General features: G+C 40.6%; 1 protein-coding gene across 1 annotated transcript; it reads left to right on the top strand.

Annotated features, from left to right (window-relative positions):
- The first annotated feature begins 742 nt into the window (after nucleotides 1-742).
- Nucleotides 743-11,908, top strand: LOC119306724 (polycomb group protein EMF2B-like). The gene is made up of 20 exons (XM_037582868.1): nucleotides 743-909; nucleotides 1,024-1,079; nucleotides 2,509-2,623; nucleotides 2,709-2,865; nucleotides 2,940-3,017; nucleotides 3,853-3,989; nucleotides 4,965-5,024; nucleotides 5,175-5,299; nucleotides 6,472-6,536; nucleotides 7,174-7,226; nucleotides 7,489-7,542; nucleotides 7,630-7,689; nucleotides 8,765-8,811; nucleotides 8,885-9,033; nucleotides 9,406-9,532; nucleotides 9,631-9,679; nucleotides 10,341-10,424; nucleotides 10,577-10,656; nucleotides 11,207-11,296; nucleotides 11,509-11,908. The coding sequence occupies exons 1-20, from the start codon at nucleotides 784-786 to the stop codon at nucleotides 11,630-11,632; spliced, it is 1,836 nt and encodes a 611-aa protein (XP_037438765.1). The 5' UTR covers nucleotides 743-783; the 3' UTR covers nucleotides 11,633-11,908.
- Nucleotides 11,909-20,698: the final 8,790 nt, after the last annotated feature.

Below are 20,698 nucleotides of genomic sequence, written 5' to 3'. Positions count from 1 at the left end.
TGGTGACCACCTCCCCCCGATGTGGCGCTCGCTTCGCCGGTCCGCCGCTCCGCCACTTCTCGTCGGTCGCCGGCGACGCTCGCATATGAATCGATTTATCTCGCCCTGTCGCCGTGCGGGAGGAGAGTGAGGGAGGGGAACGGGGAAGCGACAAAAATCGTCTCTGCCTATCCCACCTGGTCAGTCAACCCACCACGTGTCGTCATCTCGTGCGAGATGAACGGTTGTCCTGCGGCCGCTCCAGCGGGCTGGATAGCGCGCGCGCGTCACCCAGCATTTGGGAAAAAAGAATAGGTACAATGTTAGAATCGCAGTTGGATACTGCACTGTGGTCTCTGTGTGTGTTGGATGCTTTGTGGGATAGTGAAGTTCTTTTCACTGTAAGTGCCTACTTCCAAGAATTAATGTGTGAGTATATTCAGAGCTTACCTTGGTTGCATTTGGAAATTAATAAATGAGTATTGTCTATTGACTCATCCCTGGTTGGTAACCTATGTCCGCTGGTTGCACCTGGAAACTAGTAATTGGCCATTTTTATTTCTAAGAATTAATCACTGGAAATCTGTGTGGCCCACCTTGGTTGTATCCAGAATCTGAAAAGTAGCTTAGTTATTCTGTAACTGTTCAGCTGCTTTGCAGATATGCACTCTTGTATATATGGTAGATGGTTTTCTTGTTCTTAATAGTGAGATGAGATGAATGTATCTTCTTCTTTTAATGTTGGTGTTGCATACATGCAGGGACGCTGAGTGTGAATTCAGTTACCCTCAGTCTGCAGACCAGATGCGCCAGCAACAGCTGAGAGCTCGATTATCTCCAGATGAGCAGCTTGCTGCTGAAGAAAGTTTCGCGTTGTACTGCAAGCCAGTTGAGCTATACAATATCATTCAGCGGCGAGCCATTAGAAATGTAAGTTCCATCTTAATTTTGCAGCCTCATTTGACATGAATCACATGTGTTTATCACATAACCATCATGTGCAAGTGATTTGAGATACCAATGATCTCTCAATGACTTTTACAGCCCGCTTTTATGCAAAGATGCCTTCATTACAAGATACATGCAAGCCAAAAAAAGAGGTACACATTTTGACTCTACTGCAGAACATGCTGACACTCGGAATTGTTGTGATCCAAATCCAATATGTCGAGAAAAACAAAGGACTGTCCTGTTTCAAAACGTATTTTCTTTTTTACATAGCGGGCACTTCACTATTTTTTACTCCCTCCGTCCCAAAATAAGTGTCTTGAGCTTAGTACAAATTTGTGCTAGAGCTAGTACAAAGTTGAGACACTTATTTTGAGACAGAGGGAGTATTTGCGAATTGCAGATACTTCACTATTATGTACTTTGCTGATTCCTCTAGCTCTATTGGAACCGCATACATAAGGTTGTTACGATTACAGTTGAATCAAATTGGAAATGCTCTGAACACAGTAGTATCAAACAGTAGATCCTACTCCACCCAATAATTTGAAGAACGTAGTATGATTTTTTTTTCGTTTTTCTTAATGCTTATTTAGTCATTTGGAAACTAATTGGATCGATAATTTCCCTTCCGAATGCCATTGCCTAGGTTGGCTATGCAACAGTTAGCACATACATGATCATAAAAAGTAGAAGAGAAATGCATCAGAAGTCGATAAACTTGGCAAGTGGAAACACTTAGGCATGCCACCTTGCAAATCATGCATCTGCCTCCCTTAATTTGGCAAAGCGGATCAATTTTAGTCCAATCGAACCGGGGTATGGCAGGCAAAAGAACAGCATACTGGTGGTGACATGGCATGACTGGGATCTTGCCAGGGGTTTTCCTACATGCGATAAACATGAGTGAGGCGCTCTGTGTTAGGGTTAGGATATTTTTCCAGATAGGTCATGTCGGAGGGGTCACACACTCACGCACAGTGTGATCCTAGCATGAGCATTACATTAGACCCATCTTCTAAAGTAGAATTTTGTGGACTGAAATTGATATCATTAGACTCATCTTCTAAAGCACAAATTTGTGGTTATGTTTTTGTATCACAATTGTTACATAGTAATAGTTTAATTCCTGGTCAAATGTTTGTTCTACTGAAACTTAATACGCCTGGTATTTGAAACATAGGTGGTACTATATATTGTATTACACATTTGGTACATTTGTGATCTATGGAACTTTAGTGTGTGTACTATACACATGATATTTATTCAAGTATGGCTCTTGGTATTCGTGAAAAAAGTATGGTTCTTCGTAGAGCAAAGTGAAGTACTTTAGTTTACGGTGTGCCCGGGCTTTAACAATTCACTAGCTTTTCTCATGGCTCTCAACAAATTCGTCCGCCCAATAGCTCGAAACCACCACAAACACACCCTAGTAGAAGCTGAAACGGTAGCTTGGCCAAACAAGGCCCAAGTGATTAAGTTCTCACGTGTAATGTCTGTTAAACTATGTACTAGCCATTTTTGGATTTAATTGTCTATTCATCGTGTAAATACCGATCAGTGTCTGTGCTATGGATGTAGGATTCAGATAACGGTATCACTATCTCGAAGTACAAATACTGAGTTGCCGGAACAGAATATCTTTCCTCTTTATGTTCTGTTGGCTACACCTAGCAGTAATATTTCGCTTGAAGGGGTAAGTCTGCCTTTTTTAAGTTCCACACATGCAACATTTTTTTACCAAATGATCTCTTATCTCATTAATGCATAATTTTCTGCAGCATTCTACGATATATCGATTCAGTCGGGCTTGTTTGCTTACAGCTTTTAGTGAATTTGGTAATAAAGGTCGTACCAAAGCTACATTCATAATTCCAGACATCAAGAATATATCAACCTCTCGAGCTTGCAACCTTGACATTATCCTTATCAGCTATGGTATGATGTGCTTCATATGTGATGTTTATGGGTTTACATTTCTTCACCACCATCACATTTGGTTCTCTTTTTAGTTTCGGAAGGGCAAGTTGGGGAAAATCTTGGTGAAAATAATTGCTCTGTGGACCATGTGGAAGGCTCTGCTCTCCAAAGTAAGTTTGTGGTTGTTATTTTGTGAAAAAAATACTAAACAGTTACTAGAATAAGCGCATGCTTACCGTTGTTTAACACAATATGTTAAAACTTACTCCCTCCATAAACTAATATAAGAGCATTTAGATCACTAAAGTAGTGATCTAAACACTCTTATATTAGTTTACAGAGGGAGTAGCAAGTAAGACATTTAGATAGCCACACAAAATGTGTGCCACACAGCTTGAGCTACCACTAGCTAGTTATTATTGCTTATCATGTGGTGGAAGATACAATTGCGTTCTCAAATGCCCAATTCTTGACAAGAATGAAGACCAGTGATCAAACTATGTTTATCTCCCAGTATGCTAAGCTAGTTCACGCCTAATATTCTTGGCCAAACCAACCCAACCCTTGCAACCACCTATCTCACAGCTAATAGCAACTTACCAGACCATCTCTTGCATGGAAGATTAGTATTACAGTCATTGGAAATAAAAATAGTTAACAAACATTCCTTTAATCCATGGATAACTACTTAACAAAGTTTAGGTGAGCAAGATCTAGCTATGTTTACCGACTTTACTGTGGTTAGGAGAATCAAATGAAAAGTATCTTTAAACATTGCATTATCGGTTTTTGACAAGGGGCTACTAGGCCATGTATGCCATTAGTTTAGATTATTTTATCTCCTTTTGGGGTATAGTTATTGTCAGTCACCCATACTGGCTAGTATTTGCACATGTGCATTCTGAAATAAAGTGTAAAGAACACATTGAATCTCAGAAACCACTTATAATTTGTAGTGTTGTTGAGTGCAGTTATTTACTATCATCTTGTGATGCATTTTGTCAGAGCTTGAAGCGAAATGTTTCTGGGGTAAAATACCAATTGATCTACTTGGTTCGTCTTTGGAGAATTGTGTAACTTTAAATTTGGGACATACAGTGGAGTTGGCTTCTATAGTTAGTATGAGCCCAAGTTTCTTAGAGGTATGCCAATTCAACTTGCTCATGGTTTTAAGCTTTAATGTTCCTATTGTATGCACTGCAAATTTTCTGTAGTATTTAACCATAGGATGGACGAAGCAAAATCCTTTTGCAGCACCTGAAGCATGCTTCAACTAAATAAATTACCTTAGCCACCTGTACGTTAAATTTTGACAATCTACCCCATGTACCTTCTGCTATCTAGAAGGCTGTAGTGCTTGCAATTAATTAGCACATCCCGTTCCAGAAGTTTAGATGGAAAATCATCAAATTAACAGTGCAATTTGCATCAAGATAACTGAACATATTATAATATCAACATTAATAGTAAAGGTTGAAATTGTAGTTTATCGATATTCCAGTGATTCTGCAAATGTGTTTCATTCAGTTCATCCGCTATCTTTTTTGTTTTTAATAGAAAATTGTTAAATCAAGAGAGAAAATATGCAGTGTAGTGGCAACTACTTGCCAATCTTAGGGGTTGTTTGGTTCCCAGTCACAACTTGCCACGCTTAACCATAGGCAAGCCACAATTTTTTGAGGTACATACTTGTTTTTTGCCACACATAATTACCTATATGGCCTATATGTCATAGACACAATCTTTTGCACAACTTGCCATGCTTAACCATAGGCAAGCCACAGTTTTTTTAGGTACATACTCTTTTTTTGCCACTCGCTTAACTACTATATGGCCCATGTGTCATAGACACAATCTTTTGCACAACTTGCCACGCTTAACCGTAGGCAAGCCACAGTTTTTTGAGGTACATACTCAGTTTTTACCACACACTTAACTACCTATATGGCCCATGTGTCATAGACACAATCTTTTGCCAAACTTGTGGCTTTAATTTTGCCAGCCACTCTTTTGCGGTAAGCCACACATTGCTTAAACAAAGTTAGCCTTGAACCAAAGATGCCCGTACTTGACTCTATATGTTGATCTACTTGCCTTTCCTTTTGTTATATATGCAGTCAAAATTTATGGAGCAGGACAGTTGCTTGACATTTTGCTCTCATAAGGTTGATGCTACAGTAAGTTTATCCCTGTTACTTTATTTTTATCTAATAATTGTTTCCGCATTTAAGTTGTAAGTATTTTCTATATAGGATGGCAGCACCTTACTGCAGTATGTTCTGTTATTTACTTTCGTAGCTTCTTTGATATTTGTATTATTGTTGCAGGGTTCATATCAACTCCAAGTAGGCATATCTGCTCAAGAAGCTGGTGCAAAAGGCATGTTTGAATCTCCATATAGTAGTTACTCATACAGTGGTGTCCCAGCTTCATCATTACCACATATCGTAAGGTAACACTACTACATGTAATTGCATATCTATAGCTCTATTTATTGTAATAGAGTCGTGAGTAATTGCATTCGCTTGCTTGGAAAGCTTAGTTCGAAGATATCTATTTTGAGTTTTTGACAGGGTTTAGTAGATGGCCATTGTTTTGCAGTCAGCGCAGCTGAGCTTGCTGCTTGCTGAGAACATTTTATGTGTGTGTGGATGGCATGTACCAAATGTGGCAACACCAACATTGACAGGCTGTTAAATGTTCTGTTTCATATTGAGGGTGAAAACTGGACATCTGTGACAGTTGAGCGGGCTAATTGTTAGGTGTTGTTTTAGAATGCATGGAGTCTATCTTTTAAATTGGGTGCTAATATACACAAATATATACTGATTTGTCATGGTCAAATAATAATTCTAGATTTTCCATAGAAAATACCTTCAGATCAATTATATTACTTTTCGTGGCTTTCCTGAGATATAGTCGAAGAAAGTGATGGCATTGGTCATAGGGACATAATGCAAAATGAAATGAACACATTGCAAACACAAAGAAGTTCTCAGCGCCACACAATAGATAGCGCAGTGGGGGCGATTGGCAGGTGAGCCGCAAAGGTGGCAAATATTGAGAGGGAAGTGGGCATGTGTGCGTGGGGAGAAGAGGGGGGAAATATGTCACCTTGCCCATAGAGCATTGTTGAGAGAAGAGCACGCAGAGTGAGTGAGTGCACACAAGAGAAATCAGAGGAGGGATTAGGATTTCACTTACATTTAAAGTAGGAGGAAAATAAATAAGATGGGAGGTTTATTAAGAGGATTATTGTGCAATTAAAGCCGAATCCGAGAAAGTCCAACTAAAATTCTGAATCATTAGGTGAAAGTTGGATGGATGGTTCAAATTGTGTGGATTCCACAAACATGTATTGGTACCTTCTATATAGATTTAGATGCCTCAAAGGGCGGGTAAAGGAATGGAGTCAGTATATCAAATTTCTGTTAGTGCCTAGTGGTGAGGTTTTGGCTACCGGTTCAGGTTTGTTGTGCTCTTGTGTGACCTTAGCCTAACCGAAGCACCTGTTATCTGGCCAGGTCTTAGTGTGACACTTTGCTTTTACTTTCATCTCTACAAATGCATTTGCGTTTCAATATGACCAATTGAGCAGATATATATTTTTTGTTTTCCACACAGGTTGAGAGCTGGTAATGTGCTTTTCAACTTCAAGTACTACAACAATACTATGCAAAAGACTGAAGGTTATCCCTTACACACACATTTGGGTTCATGTATTTTTTAGTTCCACACTTCCACTCACACTTGTTTGTATCATGTGTTTGACATTTTTTCTAGGTGTTCCACATTTTCTCCTTATACCTGACTGTGAAAAGTAATGAACTAGATATGTTAGATATCTGAATAAATGATTCACCAGCATTGAACTATTAAAAGATATTCTGCTAAGACCCTTTCATGGTACACATGTTGGAATAATAGCTATTTTTGTTTGATGGTGGTAATCTTATTACTTTGTCACACTAATTGTGGTGCCATAGCTAGTAACCTAGTGGAGAACTTTCCGCTGTTACGCTTTAGGTTAGCATATGATCCTGGAACTAAAGCTGACGAGCTAAGTTCGGTAATGGTAAGTATAATGGTTTTAATGTACTGTTATGTTTTTAACTTAAGAAATGGCTTATAAATTTCACTCTTTACAACATCAGCCATATCCATTTGATTAATTATGAATTGTGCATTTTTTTGTTGTGAAAATCAAGTTCTGTGTCATTACCATAAACACAAAAGTCATATATTCTCCGTTAAAAAAGATGCAATTACTGAAAATGCTGGTCTTCTTGTTTTATTTTGTTTCTTATATTGGTCTTTTCTTACCAGTCACTGAAGATTTTGCTTGCCCCTTCTGCTTGGTAAAATGTCGAAGCTACAAGGTAAAGTTTGATGCAAAGTTCCATTTGCGTTGTATTTATTCAAATCTCACTTTGCCACTATTGGCTGGTGGATCATTTCACCTGCTACAGTTAGGTAAAACCAAACATTTTATTCTCACTGCACCACTAATGTCTTGATGTTCTTTGTGATGAAATTTGGATTGTGTTTGCTTTCTGCACGACCTTTCTATTTTTTGGGGAACAATCTTTGTGCCCACTTTCTTACGGAAAATCTCTAATGTTGTGATTCTGGTGGTACTAGGGTTTGGGGTGTCACTTGAACTCATCACATGACCTATTCCACTTTGAGTTTTGGGTTGGTAAACCTCCAAAATTTCCATCACTAAATCTTATTTGCTTGTTGTCATACTTTGATCGTAATTTGTTCATTATGCTCAAACAGATATCTGAAGAATGCCAGGCTGTTAATGTTAGTCTGAAGACTGATGTCTGGAGAACCGAGGTAAATCAGAGATCTAGAACTTCCAAGTTAGCTGTTTGAACCGAGTGTTCTAAGTTATATGGCTTGATTTCATGGAATGAATTTTGTAGGAGAGTATTATCTCGTGAGTGTGAGGTTCGTGTTTGAAGGGGAGCCTTGGCGCAGTGGTAAAGCTGCTGCCTTGTGACCATGAGGTCACGGGTTTGAGTCCTGGATACAGCCTCTTGTAGAAATGTAGGGAAAGGCTGCGAACGATAGACCCAAAGTGGTCGGACCCGGACCCTGCGCAAGCGGGAGCTACATGCACCGGGCTGCCCTTTAGTGTGAGGTTGGTGTTTGGGGTATTGTTTGTGGGTTGGGCTAGGTCTTGGGCTGGAAGCGCTAGGCGCAGCTGCGCAAGGATAGGAGGAGAGAGGGTGGTGCAGAGAGCACCCCTAATGGAGCACCATTCATTTACATAATCCTTGTATCTAGGATTCCTAACGAGTACAACTAATTTGAATAAAACTCTAGGATTCCTAACAAGTACAACTAATTTGAATAAATAATCCTGACTAACCGAACCAAAAAATTAGCTTGGGTGGACTCATTGAATCAATATGACTTGGGGTATAACTAATTTGAATAAAAAGAGTTAATCCTGACTAATCGAGGGACTAACCGCACCAAACAATTAGCTTGGGTGGATTGACTGAATCAATATGACTCGTGTAAGTCAGACTCTAGCACCGAGACCAGCTGTGGTGTATCCGTCTTGTGACCTTTGCTGGCGCTCCATTGATAAGCGATAGCTTATTCCCCACATAACAAGAATATCCCTTGGTTTTCTGCTAATTAAATTCCCAGTTTTGTTCTTAGCTTTTCATCCTACTTTCTTGTATGCAAAGGCCATGAGCTGCACATATTATGCCTCTTGGTGATGATCAACCCATGCTTTCTGCAAAAATCTTTGACGAATGTGCAGGATACCTCGCAGAATCTGTTTTGCATAAGTTTTACGTGCTTGGCATAGTAAATCCATGAATCATTAGTAATTGATTTAAATTGAAGCATTTTGTTTCTAATATTTGGAACTAATAATCCCAGTTATTTTCAGCTTGTGGCTGAGGGAGTTGATCCAAGACATCAAACATTTTCCTACTCGTAAGCTATTCATCACTTTGCAAGGTGCTACTGTTATGTTCTCTGTTTGATTTTCCAAACTGTGTTGCATCAGCTCAAGGTTTAAGAAGCGTAGAAGGTTGGGAATGTTGGGAACCACAGCTGAGAAAATAAGCCATGTACATCCACATATCATGGATTCAGATTCACCTGAAGACGCCCAGGCAGTGTCTGAAGATGACTTTGTGCAGAGGGAGGAAGATGGTACATTCTTATCTTGTGATCTCCTTTTCCTTTTTTGTTAGTCAACCAAATATTTTTCTTGACTTATTCATACAGTTTGGCAAACAAGTAAAATTTCCGGTGAATTTGGATTTTTGGTAATTTAGAATGAGCTAGTTCTTTTTTGTTTCATGCACACAGAATTTCAGCATTGAGAAGTTCTGCATGCTGTTTTGAATATAACACACCCGAAACATTTAGATCCTTACCTTAGGTGAAGATTATTGCAACTTTCTTCTGTTATATCTGAATATTACAAACATGATAAGTTGTTTCCTGCGAAACAGATTACGGCAGCAAATGTTTATTTCTTACATGTGCTCATATCCCATTTCCATTGTCTAAAATTTCCAGATATTTCTGCACCATGTGCTTCTGTTGATCCTGCTCAATCATTACATGGTAGCAATCTTTCACCACCCACAGTACTACAGTTTGGGAAGACAAGGAAACTATCTGCGGAGCGAGCTGATCCCAGAAAGTAGCCCTTCTGTTTACATTGCCGGTATCACATTATGCATTGTAAGATTTAAAATGTTAAGTTAAACTAACTGTTTTATTTTGTATACTGTCTGGCAGCCGGCAACTCCTGCAGAAATGTCAGTTTTTCCATTCTCACAGGGCACAGGTGTGTGGAAAATAAAAATCCTCTCATTGTATTGTTCTATGTTCTTTAAACTTTATTGTTCTATTTCTGTTGCCTGTTTGCATAGTTGATAGTTCCATAATTCTTGTTTAGCCTTAGGATTTTGTATCCACATTTTGTTTTCTGGGTGCCTGGTCTTTAGTTATTTTGTACGGGGGAATAATCAGTTCAACCTCTAACTTAGCATTTGAATTTGATGCTGATTTATAGCCGAGGTCTAAAATGTTAGGTTCTTTCTCCTCAGAGGTTGGTGTGCAGTAATACTCTTCTCCATTCACGATTAGCTTCTCTTGAAATAAAATATGGTGATCTGGAAGAGCTTGCGTGTTTATTTTACACAAATACCAGACTGCCAGTCTTGCTAGCGTGATGTCTGGTTTGAGTGTCAGACTATATGGTTGGGCTTGGCTGTACGTCAGTCTTCGTTGTCTTGCTTTTAATGCAGATGCTCATCGTTTGGTTATTGCACTGCCCCTAATTATATTTTGTTTATTGGATTTTACGTATTATATACTATTTATTTGTTATTATGACCTTGGACTTTGGATTATCTACAGTTTATTTTTCTACATTTGAAATCTAGCTTGACTGCATTTACTACGTTTCTTTTTTCTTTGACCCGAATTCACTACGTTTCTTGTAGCCAATGGCACTGGAACAAGTTTTCTCGGACCGTGATAGTGAAGATGAAGTTGATGATGACATCGCCGATTTTGAAGATAAACGGGTCAGATACAGTCATATTTTTTTCATCGTCTTTGTTCGGAAACATAAAATTTATATTCATGCTGTTGCCTGCACGTGAGCTCAAGTCAGTCTCTGTCTAAAAATTTATTTCTACTATTCCCCCTTTTAAGTTATTACATTTCTGTGTTGCAGATGCTTGAGGATTTTGTTGACGTCACAGACCATGAGAAACTTATTATGCATATGTGGAATTCATTTGTTCGGAAACAAAGGTCAGGACTATTTTTGCGTTCTTCCTTAATTGGAAATCTCTTTTTTATGATTTTAGTTGTTGTGAAATTTTGGATATGAAAATTCTTCGAGTACCAAGTCCTCATCATTTTATATTGTTTTAAAAGGTGTTTTGTGATGCGTTAAGCTGGGGGTGTTTCCAGTGAGAAGGGGGTACCATTTTGTCTTCGTCTTGCACAGAATGCATTGTTCTCCAGTCATTCTCATTTTGATGATTGTCGGAAGGCTGTTTGTTGCGTGTTGGGCATGGGTTATTTCTATATATGCTTCTTTTTTGAACTTTTTCATACGACATGATACTCCATTGAAAGTTTTCATTCCGTTTTTTCTGTTGTTGCCTTCAGAACAAAATATGTTCGTTTGAGTTTGATTCGACTATGTGTATCCACCATCTATGATATTTTTTCCTGCAGAGGATATCACAACTTTGTTTTGACAAGTTGTGTTCATCCTATGCGGTACAAATTTTGGTCTAGTGATACCCACGGAACCCTCCATGTCCATTTCTCGTACTGAATTGCTAAATTACAGGGTGCTAGCTGATGGTCATATTCCTTGGGCCTGTGAGGCATTCTCCCGGCTTCATGGAAAACATCTTGTACAGAATCCTCCTCTACTATGGTAAGTTGCTGAGCTATAGTTCTATCGATGTCAACTACTCCCTCTGTCCCGTAATATAAGTGTTTTTGACACTACACTACACTAGCGTCGAAAAACACTCTTATATTTTGGGACGGAGGGAGTAGTATCTGCTTGTGATCATCTGTAACGCCTAGCAAGGCACCTTTTTGTTTGGTGTTTATTTGACTTGCAATTTCTCGCTGGGTGAACAGGAGCTGGCGTTTCCTTATGATTAAACTCTGGAACCACAGTCTATTAGATGCCCGCACCATGAATGTCTGCGGCACAATTCTTCAAGGCTACCAAAATGAAAGCTCGGACCCCAAGAAAATGTGAGTCGAGCATAGTGCGTTCATTATAATTTAAATCAAGTGGGTGTTTGGAGAAGGCCTTAGGAGCAGGTTAAAGAGAGGTGAAAGCTGCACCTGAGGCCATGGAGGACTATTCTCGATTCTATTTACCGAACGGATTGTTGTTGTTGTGTTTACATGGATTGTTGTTGTTCGTCATGTTCTGTTCCATGGATAAGCGTCTTTAGTGTCGCAGAACTTGCCATATGGTCTGCAAACTTGAATCAGTGTTCCTTGCTGCAATAAAACCTATCTAAAATTATATCTTGTGTAAGCGTGTGCAAAATTATCATGCCGTTTAGAAATCACAGAGACTAGCACGGGAAGGTCCTGACTTGGTGTCATAGAAAGGAAACATCATGATTATCAGGACGGGGGACGAGAAGTAGCATCATTACGCATATCTATAAGAGCATCTCCATCCAACCAAGGCACTCTTCATATGTCTGAGCGGACAGCCCGGACAGGAAAGAGGAAAAAAAGCCTAACCAACCGAGATTCTGAAAACCTTCCTCTTTGTCCGGACACAGTTCATATGTGAGGAGGAAATGGGGGTGTCCAAATGTGACCATACAACATGTACATCGGATCCGGCTGGAAATCCATATGTGAGGAGGAAATGGGGATGTCCGAATGTGACCATATAACCCGTACATCAAAACCGGCCCACTCACTCTCTCTCATATGCATGTGTGCAAACGGTTCTAAAAGAAATGCATGTGTGCAAACATTTGCAAATTCCCAAACCAAATCAATATGTCGGGAGAAAATGAGGATGTCCGAACGTCCTCCGACACTGTATGCATGTATCCGCGGGCATACAAGGGGTACCCTTCCGTCCTTGAAAAAATGTACTTCCAACTTTGTTGAAAAGTCAATTTTTTACGTTAGACCGTATTTATATAGTAATAGACCAACATTTATGCCATCAAATTAGTAGCATTAGATTCATGATAAAACATATTTTTGTCGTACTAGCAAAAATGCCCGTGCATTGCAACGGGGAAAAAATCACATGCCCTTCCACCACCCACCTCGCGGCACAGCTGCAAGCTGCATCCAAACAATCCCTGCCCACCATCAACACCACCACATACCTGCATCCCATGCAAGCTCTTTAAACAATTATCATCCAAACATGCATATTGCGTATTTGAAATTGACATTTCCATTGTTGTGTGGCATAAATTTACATACCATATGTATTACACATGGATCTAGGCCGCCACCGGTGCCTCTGCACGACGCAAGCCTCTATGATATGAAGCAACAACCTGAAAATTTTCTGCAGAGATATGCACAAGGAAACACAGATAAGCTAGTCAGGCAATAAATTTCATAACATCTTATAATGACAGCTGTATGTGATTGGTGTGTGAGCCTTAATTACATGCAAGAAGACGCAGGTCAGTTACAAAAACTACACAGTCAAATGAGAACAAAATTAGAACTGAATTTCATCACCTGAAAGCTGGCTGCGCATTTACATCATAGCGAGCCTGAAATTTTCTATTGATGGATCCCCTTTGTTCTGCTCCAAATTGTAGATGAATTGCTCGCTCTACTTTGATTCGATCCTTGACGAATCTACTAAATACTGGACGAAACCGGGCGAGCAATGACCTCTTCTTTTTCTTATTACTCTCTATCTCTCTCTCCTTGAGTAACAAAAATAGGTCAAAAAAATCTAGGCATTCACTAATTTGTAGAGTTCTCTACATTAGCACCTTTCAACAGTAGCGTTATATGTTAGCATGAGGTATAATGTTACCTCCGAAAAACACCGCTGCTAACTTATCGTAGTACTACCCTAATAATAAAAGCTAAATCCTCTAAACGGCCAAATACTAAAGGAGCTCCTATGTAATCATTTGCAGCCGAGATCCTATGTGAAAATATATTCCAACTCCCAAACACTTACACGGTGCTAGAATGGAAAAAAAATCGTTAGTAAATGTTATCAGTTTTGCAATGAAATTTAAATGTTTGTGACATTCTTCATCTAAAGAAAATTAACACTTCCTCTTTCAGGCTTGGGGGATAACCAAAGCTACCATTATAATTGGTGGTGATGGAAACATGCATGATAATCAATTATACACTGCATCATCAAAGAAACTGGATCCTATTTTTTTCTTAATTGAACCTCGCGTCCTCACCACATAGATGTGCTCATGTAGGACAAACAAAAGGGAATGAGACCTGAAAATAAAACAAAACTTGGCTAGGTCAAGCATTCAAAGAAAGAGACAATTTGGAGTGACTTGCAGTGTTTAGAAATATATTATCTTTAGACTGGTTATACGGTTCTACTTGAGCTTCACATACTGTCAGAACACATAGATGTGCAAGTACAATTCTTTTAGAATATTCTAAACCTGGAAAGACACCTAATTAGCTCCGCTGTGCGATGGCTAACTGGAGTTGGAGCAATGCATTTCTTTAGCAATGAGATTGCAATCTGGGTATGTTCCTTATGAGACAAAACTGATATGTTCAATTAAGAAAAGTAGAAAAACTCAACGAATGCACTGACCGACATCATCAGTACTTGGGTCATATAAATGCGCGAACTGCATGAAAGATTCAAAATTTTCATTTTCAAATGGTGCAGTAATCTTTAGTGGCCTTTTCTAAATAGTACACCAATATCTAATGGCCATTGTTTAACTATTTGTCCTTACATCTAGAAAGGGTCAGAGATTAACCAAAGAAGTTCTGCTCATAAAACGTAGACCATGGAAGGCTATCAAAATGGTGAGGCAGTCATGCAATTCTCTCAATTATGTACTGTCACCAACTCATCTCTGGATTAGCCGCTCCTACAAACACGTCAAATATTTGAAAGGAAACAGTCTAACGGATATATATAGATGGCTACAATATAGCTAAGTGTATGCATGCCTTTTGTTGATAACCGAAATCAATGACGTTGGTAAACGTTTGGTTCTAATACTGTCTACTTTGATCAAAACAAAATTCTTGTAACAATTTATAACTTAATGGGAAACATTAAGCCCAATTCCACATATATGCACAATGATGCCGCTTGACTAAACAAATGATGAAGTTAGGACACTTCAATAACAATAATTCAGATATAGCATAATGTTGGAAAAAATTTCTGGCAATACAACGGAATCATCCTACAGACTCAGCCATCAGTAAACTGCAAAAGTATGAAGAACAATTGATCAAGTTAAGCATATAAACATACAACACGTGAATAGAAAGGATCATACCAACCATTCTTTTATGTGCAGACCACGATAAAGTAGGGGAAAGAATAGAGGATCTTGATGAAACAAAACTGAATCGAGGTTGCATATTTTTGCATTAATATAGTGTGCATTAAATTAGAGTTTTTTTGCGGGGAGAATTAAATTTAGAGTTTATAGAAGATAATAAGAAATAGTAGCATGCATTACTCGCTGGTTTGTTATTGTGGATCGAAAGACCTGCATCGACTTATCATTGGACTAAGTGCCTAAGTGGGGCGGGCTGCAGGTGAGAATAGCAAGAGTATGCAGTCCCTTGACGGCATGAGAGAGGAGTGGGTACCTCTTACTGAGGGAGTTTCCATTTTCTCATATCAAAAGGGAGTAGCATCATTTGAGTGCCTTTTGTTCCAGACAAAATAACTTCTGAATCAATTCCGCATAAGTTCTGTAATTCTAAAAGGCATGATGGTTGGCTATGCCACGCAGATCCAGAATATTCGAAGTGAGATCAGAGAGCAATCAAGATCACGTACATATGTTGGTGGGCAACACAGAGTAGGCACACAGATCTAGAATATTCAAAGTGTGTTCAGAGAGCAATCAAGATCATCTACATAGGTTGGTGATCAGCACAGAGATTACAGGAAAATGAATACATACTTGGAAACGATTGACACAGGCCTGCTCCTTTCCCCTTGGTTGGACGACCCTGTGGTGTTTGCAGAATTCACCATGGACGTAGAACCCTAGCTTCACCAAAATCAGCTCTTCCCAGGATCAGATTGTAACCTACAGCTCGAGCTTGCTTCTCTTCCCTGCAAGGCTTCCCTATGTGTCCTCGCCCTCTGCCTTATCTCTGATTATCCCGGGCACGCTCTCCATGCCCTTCTCCCCTAGTTCTTCCACCTGAGACGGCCTAAACCAGGTCTAACAGGTAGCAGGCGTACGGACCATAGTTGCCATGTTTCCGGTATGGTGGGAACGAGGAACAGGAACGAGGAATGAGAGTCGGTGGCTGAAAAAAATAGGGTACAACGAGGGTATACATCTCTCGAACGATTTTTTATAGCGGGGACGCGATCCAACCCGTTTGGGTACGATGAACCCGGTACGGTACCATGGGTCGAGGAACGCAGTTCCTGAATAACGACGACTCCCTAACGGTCAGCATTCCTTATTGTTAATGGATCCCTTGCTATTAATGGACTGGAGGAAGAACGAGGAGTCCTTGAGAAAAGAAACGACGGCGTGAGTAAAATTTCCTTTAGTCTCGGTTCGTCTGGACCTTTTAGTCCCGGTCCTTTTAGTCCCGGTCTGGACCACCTTTAGTCCCGGTTCGTGGCACCAACCGGGACTAAAAGGTCCAGACGAACCGGGACAAATGGCCCACGTGGCCCCTGGGCGCACACACCGGGACTAATGCCCCCATTAGTCCCGGTTCTAGATTGAACCGGGACTAATGGGCTAACCCAGGATGGACCAAAGCCCTCTTCTCTACTAGTATTATGACAACTAGAACTGGATACTTAATAAAACACACCCAGATAAGTTCCAGAGATAACCCGTTGATCGCTTTCCCACAGGGCGATGAGGGGAGGATCGCCGGGTAGGATTATGCTATGCGATGCTACTTGGAGGACTTCGATCTACTCTCTTCTACATGCTGCAAGACGGAGGCTGCCAGAAGCGTAGTCTTCGATAGGACTAGCTATCCCCCTCTTATTCTGGCATTCTGCAGTTTAGTCCATCGATATTGTCTCTTTACACATATACCCATGCATATGTAGTGTAGATCCTTGCTTCCGAATACTTTGGATGAGTACTCACGGTTGCTTTGCTCCTTCTTTTCCCCCTCTTTCCTTTTCTTCTCGGATGCCGCAACCAGACGTTGGAGCCCAGGATCCAGACGTCACCGTCGATGATGACTCCTACTACACTGGAGGTGCCTACTACTACGTGCAGGCAGCCGACGACGACCAGGAGTAGTTTAAAAGGATCCCAGGCAGGAGGCCTGCGCCTCTTTCGATATGTATCCCAGTTTGTGCTAGCCATCTTATGGCAACTTGTTTAACTTATGTCTGTACTCAGATATTGTTGCTTCCGCTGACTCATTTGTGTCGAGCACTTGTATTCGAGCCTTCGAGGCCCCTGGTTGTAATATGATGCTTGTGTGACTTATTTTATTTTTAGAGTTGTGTTGTGATATCTTCCCGTGAGTCCCTCATCTTGACCATACACATTTGCATGCATGATTAGTGTACGATTGAATCGGGGGCGTCACAAGTTGGTATCAGAGCCGACTGCTGTAGGAATCCCCGTCCACATTCCTTGGCCGAAGTCGAGTCTAGTCACTACAAAACTTTCTCTAACATGGTTGTGTGCCATACGGGCCCACGTCTTTTACTCCCTGTCTATGCTCTGGGACTCTGATCTCTCTTCTATTCGGGTTAAATGATTTTGCTAACTCTAACTCTAGGTTCTCGTAACTATTTCTCCCGGAGAGCCCTCATTCCGGAAGATCACCTGCTTCGTCAGAAGATTCTGAGGATATCCCTCGATATTTTCCCGAGACCCTTGTGCTCATCGCCTTTGCAATTCACTGTCACCAATATATCCCTATGGATATATGCATGCACTTGTCATTCTCATGATCATTTCTCGTCGCTCTTGTTGTTACAAGATGCCTCGAGCTATTCTCTGTTGTCCCGAGAATCCTTTGAGTTTACTGTCTTGCAGTTTTATTTCGCATGAAAACCCTTACGGTTTTTTTTCTCACATTTATCGAGGATCCGTTCTTCTCAATTGTTCATGTGTCTCACAAAATTCTTCGGAATACTTTTCGATTTTTCAAAAATCCTCTGCAGCCTGTTACTCTTGAAACTCTTGCCTGCTTGCATTATTATTAATTCCATATGACTAGTGGTCCTCGTTAACATCCCTTGTCTTAGTCATTTTGAGCCTATTGATTCAATGTGCGCGTACGCACGCAGTCATCATGTTATCCTTTTTAAAATTATCTTTTCGGCTCAGGCGTCATTCTAGAAATGAGTTGGTTCTCGGCAATTCAAACCTTTATTGATTGCCCAACTAAGAGTTTTCAACTTATCCATCCTTGATCAGAGTGTCTGCTTCTCATCCTTCATTTTGGAAACCATAATTTCTTTCTATTTAAGCACCAGACTAATAAGGTGATTCTTGAATCTGATGCCTCTGCATTGTTTTCTTCGTCTGAGTGAGTACTGATACTCACATCAGCTTCGTTGTGGATCGCCCGATCCATTGTTGGATTTTATCCGACAGTGTCCTTCATATTCAATCAGCTTGTGAGTTCTTCCCCTGATACATAATGCCTTTGGTAAATTGTATCCTCTGCTTGGCCAACCATGCTCTGCTTTCGAGCTTGTGTATTTACTTTTGAAACCTGTGGTATATGTTACTAAGATGCCCGATGGGTTGAACCTATGCCTTCCCCTAATCCGTGAGAACTCTTTCGGTGTTCTACCAAATAAAATTTCAACACCGCAGTTTTATAAAAACGAGAGATGAATGAAAGGATATGCATTAAAGAAGTGGGAGTCGACCTTGAACTTTGTGTTCATACCCATGAAAATGATGTAGACCGTCTCGGAAGCTTCTTGTAAAATGATTATCCAGTTGTATGATTCTTTCGGTATTCTTGAATTGATTCCTTACAGTTAAGGTTCCGACCATGCTGTCCTGATCTGATATATCTGATGGGAATTCATTCCAGTGCCTCGTCTATTTTTGGCAAGGTTGAAGTATCTACTGTCACAGGTCAATGACCCGATTCTACTTCTATCATGTTCTACCTTCGAGTATTACCCCGTGGTATCTTGAAGATGTCTTGCCATTGCACCACATCTTACTAACTTTGTTGAAGTAATGTCTTTCCTTGTCGTAATCACACTATGGGTTCTGGTTGTTGTCAGTCGAGGACACCGACTAGTGAAATTATTCCACACTACAAATCAAATACCCCTAGTATTTTTACTGGGAAATTCTGAATCCAATATGGTCATTCCTAGACTATCGGCTGCATCCTGGTCTTGCCATCTTTCACTGTGCTACCTCATCCTTCTCTGGTGCACGAATTCTTTAGTGTGTGAGCACGACTTACGTCAAGCTTTCAACGTCATGTTGCTTGTCTTGAAAGGCAACTTTGGTTCCAAGCTTGCATCTTATATATTGATCCTATAACTTGCCACTTCATCATTCCCTTGCTTGTTGCCGTTGTTGTTTGATTGCATCCTCTTGAAACCTCCCGGCAAATGTGTCGGATCACCTTTAACACTTTGACTTCTTCTGAGATGTTAACCGTGTTCATGATGAGAAATAACCTCCTTGCACTCGATGATTTGTATTATCATCGACTACACCCTTGACTTCCTTTCATCGCGAACTTGTCCACATTATGAATACAACTTGCTCTCCAGCTAGTGTTGTGTTCTGCCTCGAAGTATTACTGTCTTTTCAGTGGAGAATGTTGTGGAGATTGCTCCACCTCTTAGAAATTCTCGGTACGATGATACTTCTCACCATCACCATTCTTCCTTAGTCCCCGTGTTATTTTTAACCAAGATACCAATATGCTAACGATGTTGTTTGAGTTCTATACTTCTAGCAACCCTATTGCTTTGAAGTTAATGATCAAAAGTTTGCTCTTAGACCATTGGTTATTGAATCGTCACTCTAACATTGATCTTGCTGTCTAAGGTCATATTTCGGGCACACCTTTCAACTAATGATTGATGGTGTATGTTTTCCTAGAGCATACAACATTATATCATTTGAATTGACACTACTAGGGAAAAGCGTATACAAAGAACTTTAGCAGTAGCGCGTGTTAAAAAGGGCGCTACTGCTAGACAGCAGTAGTGCGAGCGAAAAAACCGCACTACAGATACATACATAGCAGTAGCGCGTCCTGCTGTAAAAGCGCTACTACAAAAATTCCCACCACTAAGCCGATCGGCTACACATAGTAGTATCGCTCTTTTAGAAACAGCGCTGCCGCTAATTTTGTTGTAGCAGCGTGTTTATGTGTAAGGCGCTACTGCTAACAAAAATAAAATAAAATGAAAAACAAGTAGAAAAGTAAATGAAAATGAAAGAAATAGAAAAAGGAGAAAGAAAAAAAAATGTAAAGAAAAATAAATGAAAAAAGGGAAAAATAAACAAGTAGAAAAGCGTGTTTATGTGTAAGGAATAGCAGTAGCGCGTTTCAGGAAACGCGCTGTAGCTAACTTAGCTATAGCGCGTTTTCAGGAACGTGCTACCGTTACGTTTCACTTAAACAGCGGTTTCCCTCCCCCCGGCCACCACTTCTTCCCCAAATCCCTCGCCCTCGCCGCCGTCTCCCCAATTCGCCGTCGCCCTACTTCGCCGCCGTCTCCTGCTGGTGTGGAGGCCCGCAACCTCACCGTCTCCCCCTGAGGCCGCCGTCATCCTCACCGCTGCCGCCCGAGGCCGCCCTCAGCCTCACAGCCGCCGCTCGAGGCCGCCCTCGACCTCACCGTCACCGCCCTCCACCTCACCGCCGCCCGAGCCTGCCCAGGACCGCCGTTGCCCATGCCCGAGCCCGCCCTCTCCGCCACTGCCTCCATCATCGAGCACCTCCCCGCCACCGTCTCTCCACTCTCCCACCCCTCCCCCCCACTCCTCTCTCTCTGCATTTTAGAGCAAAAATTAGTAGAGCAAAAGTTAGTTAATAGCAAAAAATTTAGTTTAGAGCAAAGGATGTTAAGTAGTAGATGTTAGAGCAAAAATTAGTTTAGAGAAAAAAATTTGGTTTACAGCAAAAGTTAGTTAGG

Source organism: Triticum dicoccoides, chromosome 5B (genome assembly GCF_002162155.2).
Source record: "Triticum dicoccoides isolate Atlit2015 ecotype Zavitan chromosome 5B, WEW_v2.0, whole genome shotgun sequence".
In the NCBI taxonomy this organism is placed as follows: Eukaryota; Viridiplantae; Streptophyta; class Magnoliopsida; order Poales; family Poaceae; genus Triticum; species Triticum dicoccoides.
This window is presented reverse-complemented; position numbering and strand designations above follow the sequence as displayed.

Bases quoted from the DNA above. Each gene is read 5' to 3' on its own strand.
- LOC119306724 (XM_037582868.1), top strand. From the start codon at position 784: ATGCGCCAGCAACAGCTGAGAGCTCGATTATCTCCAGATGAGCAGCTT. The intron at 2,624-2,708 runs GTAAGTCTGCCT...AATTTTCTGCAG, and splicing joins GTAATATTTCGCTTGAAGGG to CATTCTACGATATATCGATT. The intron at 7,543-7,629 runs GTTGGTAAACCT...ATGCTCAAACAG, and splicing joins TATTCCACTTTGAGTTTTGG to ATATCTGAAGAATGCCAGGC.